The sequence below is a fragment of the Saccopteryx leptura genome, chromosome 3 (assembly GCF_036850995.1).
Source record: "Saccopteryx leptura isolate mSacLep1 chromosome 3, mSacLep1_pri_phased_curated, whole genome shotgun sequence".
NCBI classification, from domain to species: Eukaryota; Metazoa; Chordata; class Mammalia; order Chiroptera; family Emballonuridae; genus Saccopteryx; species Saccopteryx leptura.
The window spans coordinates 246,016,494-246,033,111 of NC_089505.1; the positions used below are offsets into that span (position 1 = coordinate 246,016,494).

Here is a 16,618-nt window from a genome sequence, read left to right on the forward strand (position 1 = left end):
AACACAGACTGAAAATATTAGTATTCTGCAACATACATTTTAAAAATTTTAAATGTAATACCCTCATAACAGAAAAAACTATCACTTCTAAGTATCTACCTGTTGAGTGCCCTTCAATCATGGTTTTCAGATCTTCTTCCATAACATTTTCACTTATTGGACCCACTTGGGACAAGTCTTCAAGTTTTGTCTTCCTTGTGTCCACAGGTCTCTTTCTCCTATTCCCTCTTTTATCTGTGGGGTGGTCGTTTTTGCTTTGTGCTAACTCAACTTTTAAATCGTCTCTATCTTCCTCCTCTCCAACTTCGTCAACAGTAACAAAATTAAGCTCTTCTTTAAGGGTGTTAAAATCTGTCAGAGAGTCTTCATCCTCTTCAGTTACTTCATCCAAAGTCACTAAGTGCAGATCACTGCTGTCATCCTGTATTTCATCTACAGTAACTAAAGTAGAAGGGTCTTCAGGCAGCTGAGAAGAAATTAACCCAATGGAATCCCTTCCAGTATTTCCCTCATTTTCTTTAGTATTTAAAGTGGCAAAACTTAAGTCTTCTGACTCATTTAAAGGTAGCTCTTCTACTTCTCCAATTTCATCCACAGTTACCAAATGTTCCTGTTTGAGAAGATCTTGTTCTTCAGCAACAGACAGTACAGTAACATCTTTAGGTTCAGCATGGGAAATGCAATCATCTTGATCAATTAACTCATCTAATGTAAGAAGTGAATTTGAATTCTTTACCATTTCTTCCATATTTATTTCTTCTTCATCTATTACTTCATCTACAGTGACTAAAGCTTGTGCTAGATGTGCAGCTGCATCTTCCTCTTCCCCAATCTCATCCAATGTTACAAAAGATAATTCTCCCTCAACAACATGAGGAGCAGAAGTTTTCTCCTTCTTCTTTAAATTAAGTTCAGAGGAAGGGATAGTTTTGAGAGCTTCTTTCCTTTTTCCCTTTAGTGGATTCTGCTTGGCTTGGAAAGGATTCACTTCTTCTATAACCTCATCCACAGTAACAAATTCATCCAAATTAAATGGAAACGATGGTTCCTGTTGTAAAGGTTTTAAAAAAATCATAGAATTGTGAACAACTACTGATAAACTGGCTAGGTTTCAAATAATCCCAGTAAATGTGTATAAAGTATCATTTGTGAATATTTCAGTGCAAAGAAGTTTCCTAAAGGCTGAAATTATTCTTAAAAGCCCTAAAAATGAGGCCCTTGCCAGGCAGCTCAGTTGGTTAGTGTTGCCCTGATATACCAAGGTTGTGGGATCGATTCTGATTGGGACACAGAGAAGAATGAACCAATGAAGACATAAATAAGTGGAACAACAAATTGATGTTTCTTTCTCTCTCAAAAATCAATAATTAAAAAAACTTTTTTGCCTGACCTGTGGTGGCGCAGTAGATAAAGTGTCAAACTATTATAGAATGCTGAAGTGGCTGGTTTGAAATCCCGAGCTTGCCCAGCCAAGGCATATATAAGAAGTAACTATGAGTTCATGCTTCCTGCTCATCCAACTGCCCTGCCTTCTTTTTTTTTTTTCTCTCTCCTCTCTCTAAAATCAATAAATAAAATCTTTAAAAAAAATAATTAGGGTTTTTTTGGCCCTGGCCAGTTGGCTCAATAGTATAGCACTGGCCCGGCATGTGGATGTACCGGGTTCAATTCCCAGTCAGGGCACACAGGAAAAGCACCCATCTGCTTCACCATGTCTCCCCTTCTTGCTTCTCTATCTCTTTCTCTTCTCCTCCCCTCCTGCAGCCATGGCTCGATTAGAGCGAATTGTCCCTGCGTGCTGAGGATGGCTCCATGGCCTCTACCTCAGGCATTAAAAAATGGCTCTGGTTGCAACAGAGCAAGGGCCCTAGATGGGCAGAGCATCGCCCCTTAGTGGACTTGCTGGGTGCATCTAGGTCAGAGCACATATGGGTATCTGGGTATCTGTCTCTGCCTTCCCTCCGCTCACTAAATAAAAAAAATAAAAAAAATTTATAAAAAAATTGTTTTTAAGCCCTACAAATGAATCAGCTGTAATTCACAAAGTACACAATGTCAAGGACAAAAGCCTAGTAAGAACAATCTAATTCCACCTTAACCTAAATTCAGTAAATGATATACAAGTTTTAAAATGATGCACAAAAACCTATACTTAAAGCATGTATCAAACAATGAATACAAAGAATTTACTGTTCCATTTGTTAAATATCTCAATGTAGCTAGAAAGTAAATAGCTACCTAGATTATTTTATTGACCAATTTATATATAATACATATTTTAAGATGTGCAACACTAAGATATAGTTTATATACTGATAGTTATATGGAAAATTACTAAGACTTAATGTCAAATATTATTGCACTTGAAAAAATTAATCTGTAATTCAAAAAATAATGCCAATGCTAAAGAAAATAAACTCCTAGCAGGCTTCCTATACATTTAGTATGCTATCAATGATCAATTACTAGTACATACAATAATGAAATTTGAATATATACCAAATAATTTTGGGGGGTGGGGAAGAAACTATAAGTAATTATCAACTTATTAAGCCAATGAAACTAACCATATCCTAACTTCTGCTTCTTAAACTAACATTTCTCCTTGCCTCAATAAAATAGGCCAAGTTCCTCCCCTACCAAGGAAAGTAAGTAAAATGACTGAAAATAATATTCTATATTCTATGAGTGCTGGAAATCTAAACTAGCGAACAATCAAATATAAAATGAAATGTGTAGCCTGACCAGACAGTGGCACAGTGGATAGAGCGTCGGACTGGGACGCAGAGGACCCAGGTTCGAGACCCTGAGGTCACCAGCTTGAGTACAGGCTCATCTGGTTTGAGCAAGGCTCACCAGCTTGAGCAAGGGGTTACTTGGTCTGCTGCAACCCCCCAGTCAAGGCACATATGAGCAATCAGTGAACAACTAAGGTGTCACAACGAAAAATAATGACTGATGCTTCTCATCTCTCTTTCTTCTTGTCTATTCCTATCTGTCCCTCTCTCTGACTTTCTCTGTCACACACACACACACCCCCAAATGAAACGTGCAAGTTTGGCAGTATAACCAAGTAACAGAACAGTAAATCTCAGAGCACATCCATTTATCAAAATGACCCCCTTTTTCAAAGTGCCGCAAAATGAGGGGAAATACTCCAGTAAAACACCAGTCTCCTTTTCACATGATTTTATTGTGTTTATAACCTATTCCTGTCAATATGAGATTGAAGGTATCTTCCTATTCTACTTCTTTTTCCGTCTCTGGGTAACATTTTGCCCTGCACCAAACCAAGAACATAAACTAGCCTAGTTCAAGGTCAAAAATGAATTGGTGATAGGGTCCAAAGAAAATGAAACACCTCAGTCCTATCCTTTGCTCTATAGGAAAAACACAAGTTATAAGGTAGATGAACTCTTCTATGGATGCATGTAACAGAAGGGTTTGTGTTAATAAACTGTTTCTCACCTCTTTAGATTTGGAACTTCTACCAGTGGTGCTTTTAGGATTCTTAGTGTTTTGCCCAACCAAAGTCTGAAATATTAATTAAAAAATACAGAAAAAAAGAATTAACAACTACATTATTAGTGTTCTTAAAAAAAGAGAATTCAAACAAACATTACCCAAACAAATTCAGTTATGCAAATATTTTACAGGTATTTCAAACTAAGTCAACAGTTATTTAACAGTATAAGGATGGTCTGGAAGTTATAGTTAAAATCAGTTTTACTGACCTTTCCCAACAATGGCTAAGTTGGGCAATAAGCTGATAAATAAAGCTTCAATTTAAAAGAGAAAACAGTTTCCCATTCAGAAACAGTGCTAAATTCTCAGAAGACTCACTGCAGACTTTATTTTTAAACCACAAAGTTATATTTCTGACAATATTTTATCCAAATAATGCTTTTCAAACCTGTTAATAATTATGAACTTGAGCTTATTACATTAAATGTCTATTGGCTTAGATCAATGGAATTAGAAAGGGAAATGGGAGCTTGGGAGTGAAATGAGATGAAAGTATAAAACAAGATTGTATCTTCTACTCCATAGCTATAACAGGGGAGCTAACCATTCTTCCTACCCTCCTCACCTTATTGCTGCTGTCATCCCGTTTCATGATGGAAGTTCTAGCCTCTGTTTCCTGAGACTGTTTTGTAATATCCCTGTAATCCAGTTTAGAATCCTTGTCTTGCAGGGCTGAGATCCTTCCACTGCCTCCTCTGGTAATACTGCTCTGAGTGGGTTTGAATTTACTGCTGCTTTCAGCCAACCTGGCACTTGTAGGTTTAAGACCCAATTCCTTGGCTGAAAGTTTCTTTTCAACATTTATTTGATCTCTGAGTACAGATTTTAGAAATCTTTTCTGGTTTTCAGATTTTGAAGCCGTAGTTTTTGCCTTTGGAGAAGAGACCATGCCAGTCTTAATGCTTGATTTACTGCTAGGTGCATTTGATGCAGCCAGCATACTAGTTTTACTAGTTTCATCAGGCTTACTGCCCTGACCCACTCCTTTATTTGGGTATGCCTTGATCACGGTGTTTTCTGCAGGTTTTTCTGCCACTGCACCCACAATCTTTTCCAACTTCTCTGCAACCATCTCAGTGTCATTCTTTTCAGTCTTCTCTGTTCCTATGTGCAGATCCATTTTGGTTTCCTTAGCATTACATTCATTTTCCTTCTTTTCATCCATGCTACTTTTTTCAGAAATTCCCTTATTACTCATTGTCTTCTCATCCCCAGTGGAAATTTCTGGCGCCATGGCCACAACACAAGTAGATGGCACTATTTCTGAAACAGTTTCATGCTTGTCCACTTCAGCTATAGCTTCTATCATAGCCTGTGTAATCCCAGAAAAGAAGTCTTCTGCTTCAGATGGAGATTCTTCTAGAATTCCTTGGATATTCCTTTCTTCTATAAAAGCACTGTCAGATGTTGCTAATTCTGTTTCAGGATTAATCATTTCTGCCTCTTCCTTCCCAAAGTCACTGGTATACACTGGCGGATTTAAAACGGACTCCTCTACATTTTCAGTGAATAATTCAATGCTGTTTGGAATGGATGCTACAAGAGGCATTTCCACTTTGATCTCCTCTCCTTGAGTTTCAACTTCCAACGTTTCAATAGCAAAGTCAGAGTCACATAGTGTTTTTTCAGGTTCTTCCTCACAAGATTCTTCCTGTTGTACAGAAGTTTCTGTCTGAATGTTGGGAATAGTTTCTTCTTCAATCTCACTAGGTTTAACAGAGGGACTATCAGTTGCTGTTTGCACCTCACTTTCATCAACTGGATTGTTTTTCAAGTCAGGGCTAAAAGTATTTAAAAACAAACAAAAAGGAACACAAACAAAAACACAAACAAAAATCAAACTATGATGAGAATTCAACCATCATAAATAATCCTGTTGATGCCAATTGTTAAGACTTCCAGATGCATTACATTAATGATTAAGCATTGGGAAATCCAGCCAATCAGCATTAAAATGGTTAAGATGTTTTGATGTAAACAATATAAAATTTTTAAAGAGATCCTCCATTGCACTGAAGATTTCTTTTTAGTTCAAAGGAAATGGCAAAATCATAACCACTGTTTGGATCCTTGTACTCATTTAAGTTATCAACAATTTCTTTCCTTCTGTGTCAAATCTATATCTGACATCGAAAGGCTGAATGTGAATGTATCAAATTATCATTAGGCCCTATCTTTCCAACAGTGGTAACTGAAATAATAAAATAAAATATGTGCATAGTTCTATAACAAAACTAATAATCCATGCATTGAAATTTGAAATAGTATAAGTGACCCTTACCTAAAAGGAACATAGTAGAAACTGGTAGGAAGTAAAGACCATATTCTTAACCAAGTCACCTCTTTTTCTTTTTTTGAATGAGACAGATTTGTTTTTAATTTCCCAAGCACTGTATTTATTACTAATACTTTCTTTGGAAGTACCTTTTAAATACTCTGTTGGAGACTTAGAGGGGAAACTGACAGAATCACCCTAACATAAATATGTAGTCTTATTATATTAGAAAGTATGTACCTTTGGCTAACATTATGAGAAGGAATATATTAAAAGAAATCTTTCCAATTACAAAGAATAATTTAAAATTCCAATACATAACTTAAAAATGTAAGTAAAATTATTCAGAAGAAATGGAGGAAAATACAAGGCAAATATATGCAATTGACCTTATTTCATCATGTTCTTCCCAAATCCAGAGTAAACAAAAGTGCAATTCTGTAATTCAACTACAGTCATTGAGACAGAGACAGAATAAATTATATGAATGCTCTCAAGATCAGATGTAATCTTGAAGAGTAACAAGGAAAACTCAAGCTTCCAAGGACAGTGTCCAGCATGTTATTAATACAAACTGAAGATCAACAAATAAATTCATTTAACTGTATCAGAAGCAGCAGGTTGGAGGAAGACACCAGAAAGTGATCACACCATATCAATACCTCAGTGAATATTGACTCCCCCCCCCCCACTTTAAAAAAAAAAAGAAAGAATGAAACACCCTCTACAATATGCTTCTCAAGGGGTGGCCATATATTCTTTATTTAATGCACTATAATATATATATCGGCATCCCGAGATATTAATAATATTTTAGAAGTTTGCAAAAAGTGCTACCACGAGGCTATAATAATTAGAGCCAATAAACTGGTCCTCCCCTAAAGTTGCTAAGTTTAAACTTCTAAAGGAGAAAACTTTTCTACGAGATCAGAAAAATATCTCTTGATAAAAAACGTAAAGGCAAAGAGATCAAGGAATTTAAGTCAAACAGCCAGTAACCATAGACCTTAACTCAAGACATATTCTATGCATCTGTATAAGCTACCCTTTGTATGCTGAAGGGGTTTAAAGGTTATTTGAAATAATTCACATCCCTTATATTAGAAAATAAATGGCTGAATTTAAGCGTTCCAAATTCTTAGGCTAGTCAAAATAAAACTTGTGGCCAAAGTTTTATGACAAAGACAAGTTGTAACATTCAGTTACAGCATTTATGTAAATATTATTTCTCAAAATACAAGGTTTAGTGTTTTTCTTTAAGTGTAAAGGTTTTTTTTATTATGTATAACATAGGTTCAATTATTTAAAGTTAATAAATTTTTATTTAAGGAATTTCACATGTTGTGAGTCCTTCACTGTAGTTCCTCCAGAGATTGAGTCTTAATCCCTTTTTTTGCTCAATCCAGTTGTCATGTCAGTCATTCAGTCCTATATAACAGTAATAGAGATGGATCATATGATCACAAACTATCTGGTCACTAGCAGAAGGTTTAGTTTTCAAATTATAAGACTCGTTTCCAATAATAAGGATTAAATCCAAATTCCTGCCTTCCTACAGAAATGTATGTTAATCCTAAAGATTTTACATATACCAATCTACTGGGCTGCCACTAGAAGAATAGCAATGGAGATTTTGACTCCTGGCTCTATGATACAGCAAGTAATTCCCCTTTACTATATTTAAAGTATGTCTAAAAAAATTTTTTTTTAAATTATTTTCTCTTGGCCCTGGCCGGTTGGCTCAGCGGTAGAGCGTCGGCCTGGCGTGCGGGGGGGGGGGGGGGGGGGGGGGGGGGGGGGGGGGGGGGGGTGCAATTCCCGGCCAGGGCACATAGGAGAAGCACCCATTTGCTTCTCCACACCCCCCCTTCCTCTCTGTCTCTCTCTTCTCCTCCCGCAGCCAAGGCTCCATTGGAGCAAAGATGGCCCAGGCGCTGGGGATGGCTCCTTGGCCTCTGCCCCAGGCGCTAGAGTGGCTCTGGTCGCGGCAGAGCGACGCCCCGGAGGGGCAGAGCATCGCCCCCTGGTGGGCAGAGCATCGCCCCTGGTGGGCGTGCCGGGTGGATCCCGGTTGGGCGCATGCGGGAGTCTGTCTGACTGTCTTTCCCCGTTTCCAGCTTCAGAAGAAGAAAAAAAAAAGAAGAAGAAAAAAAGAAATGATTTTCTCTACAAAATGAATTACTATGCAGCAGTTCCACATTTCAAACAGAAAGCATAGACCTACTTGGAAAAATGCCTCAATCCCATATTTGTTTCTTGTAGGCTAGCTTTTTTAATTACAGTGCTTTCTTCATAGAATTAATTTGCCAAAAATATCTAGTTTTCTGTCTAATATGGAAAAAAGCCTCAGTGTTCTTCCAGTTAGTGTGGAAAGTCAATTTGAAATATCAAATAAATGAAATTATTAACACTATCACACAGCCAGTCTTTCAAAGGAAAACAATCATATTCTGGAAATTGCACAAAAGAAGGATTCCAGTAAGACATTCAGGATACAAGTAATAATTTCTCACCCTCTGTCCCATCCCCATCCTACAATACCAAAGTTTCAAAATTTTCAGAGAAGGCATACAATAAAAGCTGGGCATGAGAACAAATGTTAACAATACTATACCATACACTTTACAAGAAACTTTAGACTGAGACTTAACAATACTCAAGATTAGTATTTATTTCAGAGAGTCACTGGACACTTTCCAACATTATTAATGAATTGTTGAAATTTTTTACTTGCATCCTTATTTGGAGCTTTAATTATATAATAAATAAATGTTTACATGGGGGAGACGAGAATAGGCAAAATGTAGAGCTATTATTAAATTACTAATATATGCATTTGAGATTTCTTTTAAGTAGGTAATATATTTAAACAAAAGGGTCATACTCATTATGAATTAGTATCCACAAGTACTTAAAAAAAAAAAAAGCACCAAGAGAGAAAAAAAGAAAAAGAAAAAAGCACCAGTATTTTCTCAGGATCAGTTTACTCCAATAAACAAATGTGAAGTATTTGGGCCTCCACAACTTTTTCTCTAATGTCATATAAGTTAGGAAAAAACTGAGTGCAAAATAAAAATTAAAAAATTATTAGTGCTAGAATTTTTTACACTGAAAAATATGTTTTATATTAAGTTGGAAAAGTAGAGGGAAAAAAATGACCAAAACACAGATGATACTTAACTTACTCTTACAAACCTAAAAGAAACTTTATCAGATAAAATAATAAAATAGATTTTTCAAAGAGCCAACCAGTTACTGTGGCCAAACTGTAGGTCTAGCTTTACTACTAAATATGGCAGTTACTTATTAAGCCCTTTATGGGCTTTAATATCAAACATGGCTATTGGCATTACTTCTTAGGCGTATGAATATAATTGGTATAATAATGTACAACTTTAAAAAGTCTGTACAGACACATAATAAAACCTATTACTTAAAGTTACGAACATATCTTAATATACTTATAACCACCTTTATCATTTAAAAGTCTCATTTCATAAAAATTAATTACTGAGAAGAAAAATCAGTAAGATATCGTATTTTCCTGTTTTTCAGGCATCTTTAAAACTAAAAGTGCATCAAGTAGAACAATTCAACTCTCCATATTTGAACACAAAATGCTCCTTCATACTTAAAAGCTCTTAACTACATTAACTCTATCAAATAAGGGCAAATTACTCAATATATAAAAGAGGGAAAAGAATTCTAAATCAGTAAATCTCAATGATTAGTAAAACGGAGGTTACTCATTAGTGGGGCAAAGATAGGGATAAGAGTGGATCATCAGGATGAGAAAATAAAATGACTAAGACGACCACGTGGTCTAAACAAAGTTTGTGTAGACTCTGAAGAACAAGCTTTCATCCTCTGAAAATATAAAGCAGTGTACATATTACTTTGTTTTACAAATATCCCTTCCCCTACCCCAGTGCTTTAAAAAAAAAAAATCAAAATATACATGAAATATTACCATTTTGGTTTTAAGTCAATAAAATTTCAAAAGACTATGAAAAAAGATTAAAGTTTTACTATTGTTTGTAATTATTTTGGAACAAAAATCTAACATGAAGAATACAATACTGATAACAAAGCTGAGTTATTCAAGAGCCTTAACAAAACATTTCAGAAACAGGTCATATTTATGTATTTACTTCAAATTGTATTTATACAGTTTTTCTAAAAATAAAGTCAGTAAGTACTAAGAAACAAAAAACAAAACAAAAACACACCTCTTGGTCAAACAAAACTGAAAGAGAAAACCACAACACACATTTATACAAAATGAATACATAAAATATGCATTTTTTGCTACATGTGAACTACTACAAAATACAGAAATGTAGTAATTTAGTAACATAAAAAGTGTTAGCACACTTAAAGCAACATACCTTTCTTTTCCTAGTTCTTGGTGTTTCTCAGCTTGAGCCTGTAACATAATTCCACATTTTATTAAGGCTATTCTACTAGATTTTAAATATTTAACCCATAAATGCAATGATTTCATTTCTTAAAATCTAAGCTAAAAAGAAAAAATAACTAAACCTTAAAATATATTAAAATTTAGTTTTCAATATCCACATAACTAACTTATCAGGTTGTAGAATTTTTTCTCATTCAAGTTAGAGAATAAGTCATACAGCAATTAATGAGAAAAATAAGTTTGTTTTTTTACAGGGACAGAGAGAGAGTCAGAGAGAGGGATAGATAAGGACAGACAGACAGAAACAGAGAGAGATGAGAAGCATCAATCATCAGTTTTTCGTTGCGAGACCTTAGTTGTTCATTGATTGCTTTCTCATATGTGCCTTGACCACGGGCCTTCAGCAGACCGAGTAACCCCTTGCTCGAGCCAGCGACCTTGGGTCCAAGCTGGTGAGCTTTGCTCAAACCATATGAGCCCACGCTCAAGCTGGAGACCTCGGGGTCTCGAACCTGGGTCCTCCGCATCCCAGTCCAACGCTCTATCCACTGCACCACTGCCTGGTCAGGCGAAAAATATGTTTCCTTAATGTTGACATAAATAGGAAAAAAATTTTTTTAAGTTTAGAAGCCTGAGACTACCTTTTGCTAAGAATGAAAACAATCAACCTGAAATATCTTCATTATGCAATTATTACTTTAAAAATTTCTATTTATAAGGGAAACTAGTTAACTTAAATACTTTTACTCAAAAGACATAGAAGTGCTGGGAAAAAACTTAATAATAATCCTTTTAAACATGTGTCTGAAGCGATGTTTTGGGGCCCAAAATGAAAGCAGGAATTCAGTGTCTATGTAACAAATATTGGTCCAGGCACTTAGCACACATCAGTGAACAAAACAGCAAAAATATATGTCCTTTAAAGCTTATACGTGCTAGCTGGAGGCATTTTCTGTGGGAATTTTGTGCTCTGAGTTGAAATTATCTTTCTCTAGATTTTGTTAAATTAAAAACAGAACTGCACTTAAATCTTTTTTTTTACATAAAAAGAGATTCCTGTTCTGGGCGCTGGGCATCTCAGAGTACCGGCCCTTTTTACTGGGGTATCTGATCTATATCATGATTTAAACCTGAAATTAAAGATGGCAGTTGATAAGCCCCATCCACAGTGTTTCCAAGCAGTCTTCCCACTCATGGAGAAGCTGTTAAGAGAAAAACCCTATATGACAGTAGAGGAAATCTATACCAGATACCTTTTATTAGCCAACTTGCTTCTTTATTTATGAGAATAAATAACCAAAGAAATGATAATGAGGAAAACTTTCCTTGGGTGCAGGAACACACTAATCTTTAGATTTTATAAATTCCTTGAGTGTTCTAGGCAGATATAAGAAATTAAGTCCCAAACCAAGATAACACCTTGCTCATTGCACTAGCCTTAATGATCCTCCTTGAAGATTCTTGAAACACCAGATGTCCTTGAGGCCTTTGCTCTTCTAAAAACCTCTTCTCCTTGCCTGACCACGCGGTGGCGCAGTGGATAGAGCGTTGGACTGGGATGCGGATGATCCAGGTTCGAGACCCTGAGGTCACCAGCTTGAGAGCCGGCTCATCTGGTTTGGGCAAAAGCTCACCAGCTTGGACCCAAGGTCATTGGCTTGAGCAAAGGGTTACTCGGTCTGCTGAAGACCCGAGGTCAAGGCACATATGAGAAAGCAATCAATGAACAACTAACATGTCACAACAAAAAACTGATGATTGATGCTTCTCATTTCTCTCCGTTCCCGTCTGTCTGTCTCTCTCTCTGACTCTCTGTCTCTGTAAAAAAAACAAACAAACAAAACAAAAAAACCTCTTCTCCTTGATACATTCATAGAGTTATTGCTCTCTTACTTCCTTCAGATTTCTCAAACTCTACTTCAGAAGGTCTATCAATGATCACTTTAAAAGATACATATCCCCATCCATCACTCTCGAACCTTTTTTCTTGATTTATTTGTCTCTATAGCACTTCATAACACATCTTACCACCTGACATTATATCTATTTCTTATCTATTTATAGTCCATATTCTCCACTAAATAAGCTTTTTGAAGATTGGGACACTGATCCTCTGTTCATCAATGTGTTCCAATGTCTAAAACAAGCTGGCACAGAAAAGGAATTATAAAAATATTTGTTTAATAAATAAATGCCAAAAGCTTTCAGAGAGAAAAAATAGAATACATAAAGGTATAATTGGAATTAGTCTTCTCAACAATACTGGTTAGAAAAAACAATCTGAGCATAGAATTTTCCACCTAGACAAACTATCAATGACGTATGTAAATATAAAGTGATTTTCAAATATGCAAAAATTCATATTTTGAAATTTTACTGCCCACACATACTTTCTAGGAAAAATTACTTGACACCATACTCTACTGTACGGAAATGTAATCCAAGAGCGGGAGATACAGAATTAAAAAAAATAACAAAAATAACTCAGAAGAGCAATAAAAAGAAAATCAAAGTGCATGGATGCTTTACAAAGAAAGTGGCAAAAAACTTAGAGGAGTTCAAAGAATAGCTCTAAGAAGCAAATAGATTCTATTTAACAAATAGTAAGTTGTATTATATGACCTAAATAATAAATAGCCTTCTTTTTTCCAAGTAACAAAAAACAATTCCTAAACTGTACAGGAAAGCCATAATGTAAATAGTGAACAAAAACATAGCATCATTTTGAGAAATGATTGAGAATATAAGAAAGTCACCTCTGAGTATACATATTATAGATATAATACCTCCTTCTTTATAGACCCACTATTGTTATTACTGAATTCTGCAGTAAGTACCTTCATAATCAAGTTGTCAAACATGTAGGCACTGGTTTTTAGTACTCAGAATTAAGCTTTCATGCTTCCTATGTGGGGAACTCTAATTACAGAACTAAAGACTAAAAGGGATTATACATAGAAGTAACTTGGAAATAACAAAAGCAGGGAGGACCATTTGAAGGGAGGGTAATATAAGGATGTTAATTCATAATAAACATGGTAAATTAAAAACTATTAATTAAAACTCTGGGAGCAGGATTCACTTCAATGTCCTAGTCTATTCCCTAGTTTAGGCTTTCATTCTCACACAATTATAATACCTTGAAAATAGTCTACCTACCTCTACTATCCAATATATCACTTACTGAATGGCTGTAACAGACACTACGTGACATGCTCAAGATCCCAAGGCTAGCTTATTAGTGGTGTAGCTAAGCTAAGACTTTCGCATTAAGATAAATAGGATCTCCAATTTAGTAAATTGTAAGAGTAAGATTCTGAGTAAGGGCTTAGAAATAAAGTATTAATTCAGGCAAAGGTTTTATGTAAATTTCACTTATTTCATTAATTCTAATTATTTAGGATTATATTTCTGGAAGAACTAGTTCTGGAAAATCAGTGTATTTTATAATTCTGAACTTAGTTGAACAGAGCAAAAAAAGTATTCAAAAACAAAGTTTTAAAAATATAATGTTCTGGCCTGACCAGGTGGTGGCGCAGTGGATAGAGCGTCGGACTGGGATGCAGAGGACCCAGGTTCGAGACACCGAGGTCACCAGCTTGAGCGCGGGCTCATCTGGTTTGAGCAAAAAGCTCACCAGCTTGGACCCAAGGTTGCTGGCTCGAGCAAGGGATTACTTGGTCTGCTGAAGGCCCTTGGTCAAGGCACATATGAGAAAGCAATCAATGAACAACTAAGGTCTCACAACGAAAAACTGATAATTGATGCTTCTCATCTCTCTCCGTTCCTGTCTGTCTGTCCTCTGTCCCTGTCTATCCCTCTGACTCTCTCTCTCTGTCCTTGTAAATAATAATAATAATAATAATAATAATGTTCTGTTGAGAAAAAAGGACTAAAAATTTTTAAATTTTTTCTGAAATAATCAGGTTAAATACCCCCCTCAGCATGCATCAGCACTTATCATGGTGCACTTACTTATACAGCTCTATTTCATTTGGGTTTTTTTTTTAATTTTTATTTATTCATTTTTAGAGAAGAGAGAGAGAGAGAGAGAGGGAGAGAGAGAGAGAGGGAGAGAGAGAGAGAGAGAGGGAGAGAGAGAGAGAGAAAGAGAAGGGGGGGAGGAGCAGGAAGTATCAACTCCCATATGTGCCTTGACCAGGCAGGTCCAGGGTTTTGAACCGGCAACCTCAGCATTCCAGGTCGACGCTTTATCCACTGCGCCACCACAGGTCAGGCTATTTCATTTGGTTTTAATGTGAATTTTCATTTTCTTGATCTAGCACAGAATTTTTGGCAGATTAACAAACAAAAGAAATGCAGTCACCAAATATAAGCCCTACTGAGCTACAATGAAACTATTAAGAGAGAAAAAACATCAGTTTGAATTTCTTTCTTTCAAAGATGGACTATTATTCATAGTTTTCATACATGTATTATTACTGAATAAGCCAAGAGTCTGTAAAATCTTATTTCTTATATAAGACGAGAGTTTATAATATAATTTAAACAAATAAAGAAATAAAAAAACTTCTTTCTACCAGGACAATACCAAAAAGAACTCAAAATAGTCTCTGCATTCTAGAGATAATCATATTACACTTATGAAATCACTCTACACATGTCCGAATAAGTTTTATGCTACATTTTCAAAATTATCTCCATTTATTCTCAAATTTATACTGCTCCATAAAACACAAAAATTGGAATAGTGATTGCTAAACAAATTTTTAAGTGAAAGAATATAAACTCATAATTAGTTTCATTACTGCCCAAGAATAATCTTGAAATTATCTTCAGTGTATATCATCTAGCTTTTAGATGAATGACCTTTATACTTTCATCATTTTCTAAAAGCACAAAAGTTGATACAAAGAAATCTTACCTCTGATGAGTCCACCTTTGGAGATAATGTGCAGGTCAATACATGGTCACCTATGTTCTGTGGATTTTGTTTCAGAAAGCTGTACATTGATTGAGCAGATTCAGGACTATCTAACTGAAGAATTGCCTTTGGAGAAGATAAAAAAAAATATGAATAGTTCTGCCTGACCAATGATAGCGCAGTGGATAGTGTCAACCTGGGAAGCTGAGACCCCAGGTTCCAAACACATACTGGAAGACTTGCTAAGTGAAATGAGCCAGTCACAAAATGACAAGTACTGTATGACTCCACTTATATGATGTACACAGAGTAATCAAATTCATAGAAAGCAGAATGGTAGAATGGTGGTTGCTAGGGGCTACAAAGAGGTAGAATGGGGAATTACCATTTAACGGACAGTTTCAGTTTGGAAAGATGAAAACAAGTTCTGAAGATAGATAGTGGTGATGATTGCACAACAATGGGAATATACTTAATGCCACTGAACTGAAACTTACACATAGTTAAATGGTAAATTTTGTTATATATTTTATAATAAAAATATTTCTTTTTCATTTTTAAGGTATAAATATATACCTTTCCAGACTTTAAATATGTGACTAAAAAGGTAAGGTTAATCCTTATTTCAAAGTAAACAAAAGTAAACAATAATTAAAATGTTGTCAAATCAAAGCAAAACTGAAAGTGTTGATTTTTTAAAACAAAAGAATTAAAAATGTCTAAAGTAAAAGTTCATAAATTCTTATGTCACCTGTTACTTTCCTTCCATCCTACACCACTATTTCTAAAGTACCAAACATGTTTTATGTATCAATTAGAAGCATGTCACAATTAATAACTAGTTGTTGGTCAATTAGGTACTTTTTATAAAACAAATTTTCCAACTTTCATACGAAACCCTACCTTCCTAGGTAATATAAAGTTCGTCAAAACCTACTTGTAATGGATATATATCTGAGTTAAATATTAAACGGAAATTAATTCCTTTTAGGGAAAGCCAAAACATAGAAGGAACGATCACTTTATACTTCTTTCCAGATAACTAAACAAAGAAACCTAACTCCGCTTTATAGCAGGAATGGACTTTAGAAAGACCATCTCTTCCTTTTTGTCACAGCCAAAAGAAAATACACTGGGGTCTACCATAATTCTGCTAAGAGGCTGAATAAGGCTTACATGGTAATTCAGTCCAGAAGCTGAATTAAAAGTTGCAGACCATAAGAATATAGGTTTCAGTTTTAAGTTCCCCACGGAACATACAGCTAAAATAGAAGGGATCTTATTACCTTGTTTTTATTACTCAAGAATAAATGGTGATCCACTCTGCCAAACTGAAGTCCAACACAAAGTACACACTGAAGTCCATCTTCTGGTAAGTTATCAAGATGTACGAATCGATTATATATTTTATCTGTATTTGCCTGTAGTGTTTTGTTTTAAGAAACAGCATAGAAAAAAAAAATACAGCTAAAGTATCAAATGTAAAAAATAGATTAACAATAATTTAATTTTT

The 16,618-nt window shown here is 35.3% G+C and overlaps 1 protein-coding gene across 3 annotated transcripts in view; it reads right to left on the reverse strand.

Moving 5' to 3' along the window:
- The window catches only part of ZNF638 (zinc finger protein 638), a 92,962-nt gene that overhangs the window by 6,880 nt on the left and 69,464 nt on the right, over positions 1–16,618 (reverse strand). For all 3 annotated transcript variants that reach the window (XM_066378010.1, XM_066378011.1, XM_066378009.1), the window contains exons 19-24: positions 16,392–16,526; positions 15,106–15,231; positions 10,189–10,226; positions 4,091–5,306; positions 3,469–3,534; positions 100–1,048 (exon numbers count right to left, since the gene is read on the reverse strand). In XM_066378010.1, coding sequence (XP_066234107.1) covers positions 100–1,048; positions 3,469–3,534; positions 4,091–5,306; positions 10,189–10,226; positions 15,106–15,231; positions 16,392–16,526 — 2,530 coding nt within the window. The remainder of the gene's footprint in view (positions 1–99; positions 1,049–3,468; positions 3,535–4,090; positions 5,307–10,188; positions 10,227–15,105; positions 15,232–16,391; positions 16,527–16,618) is intronic.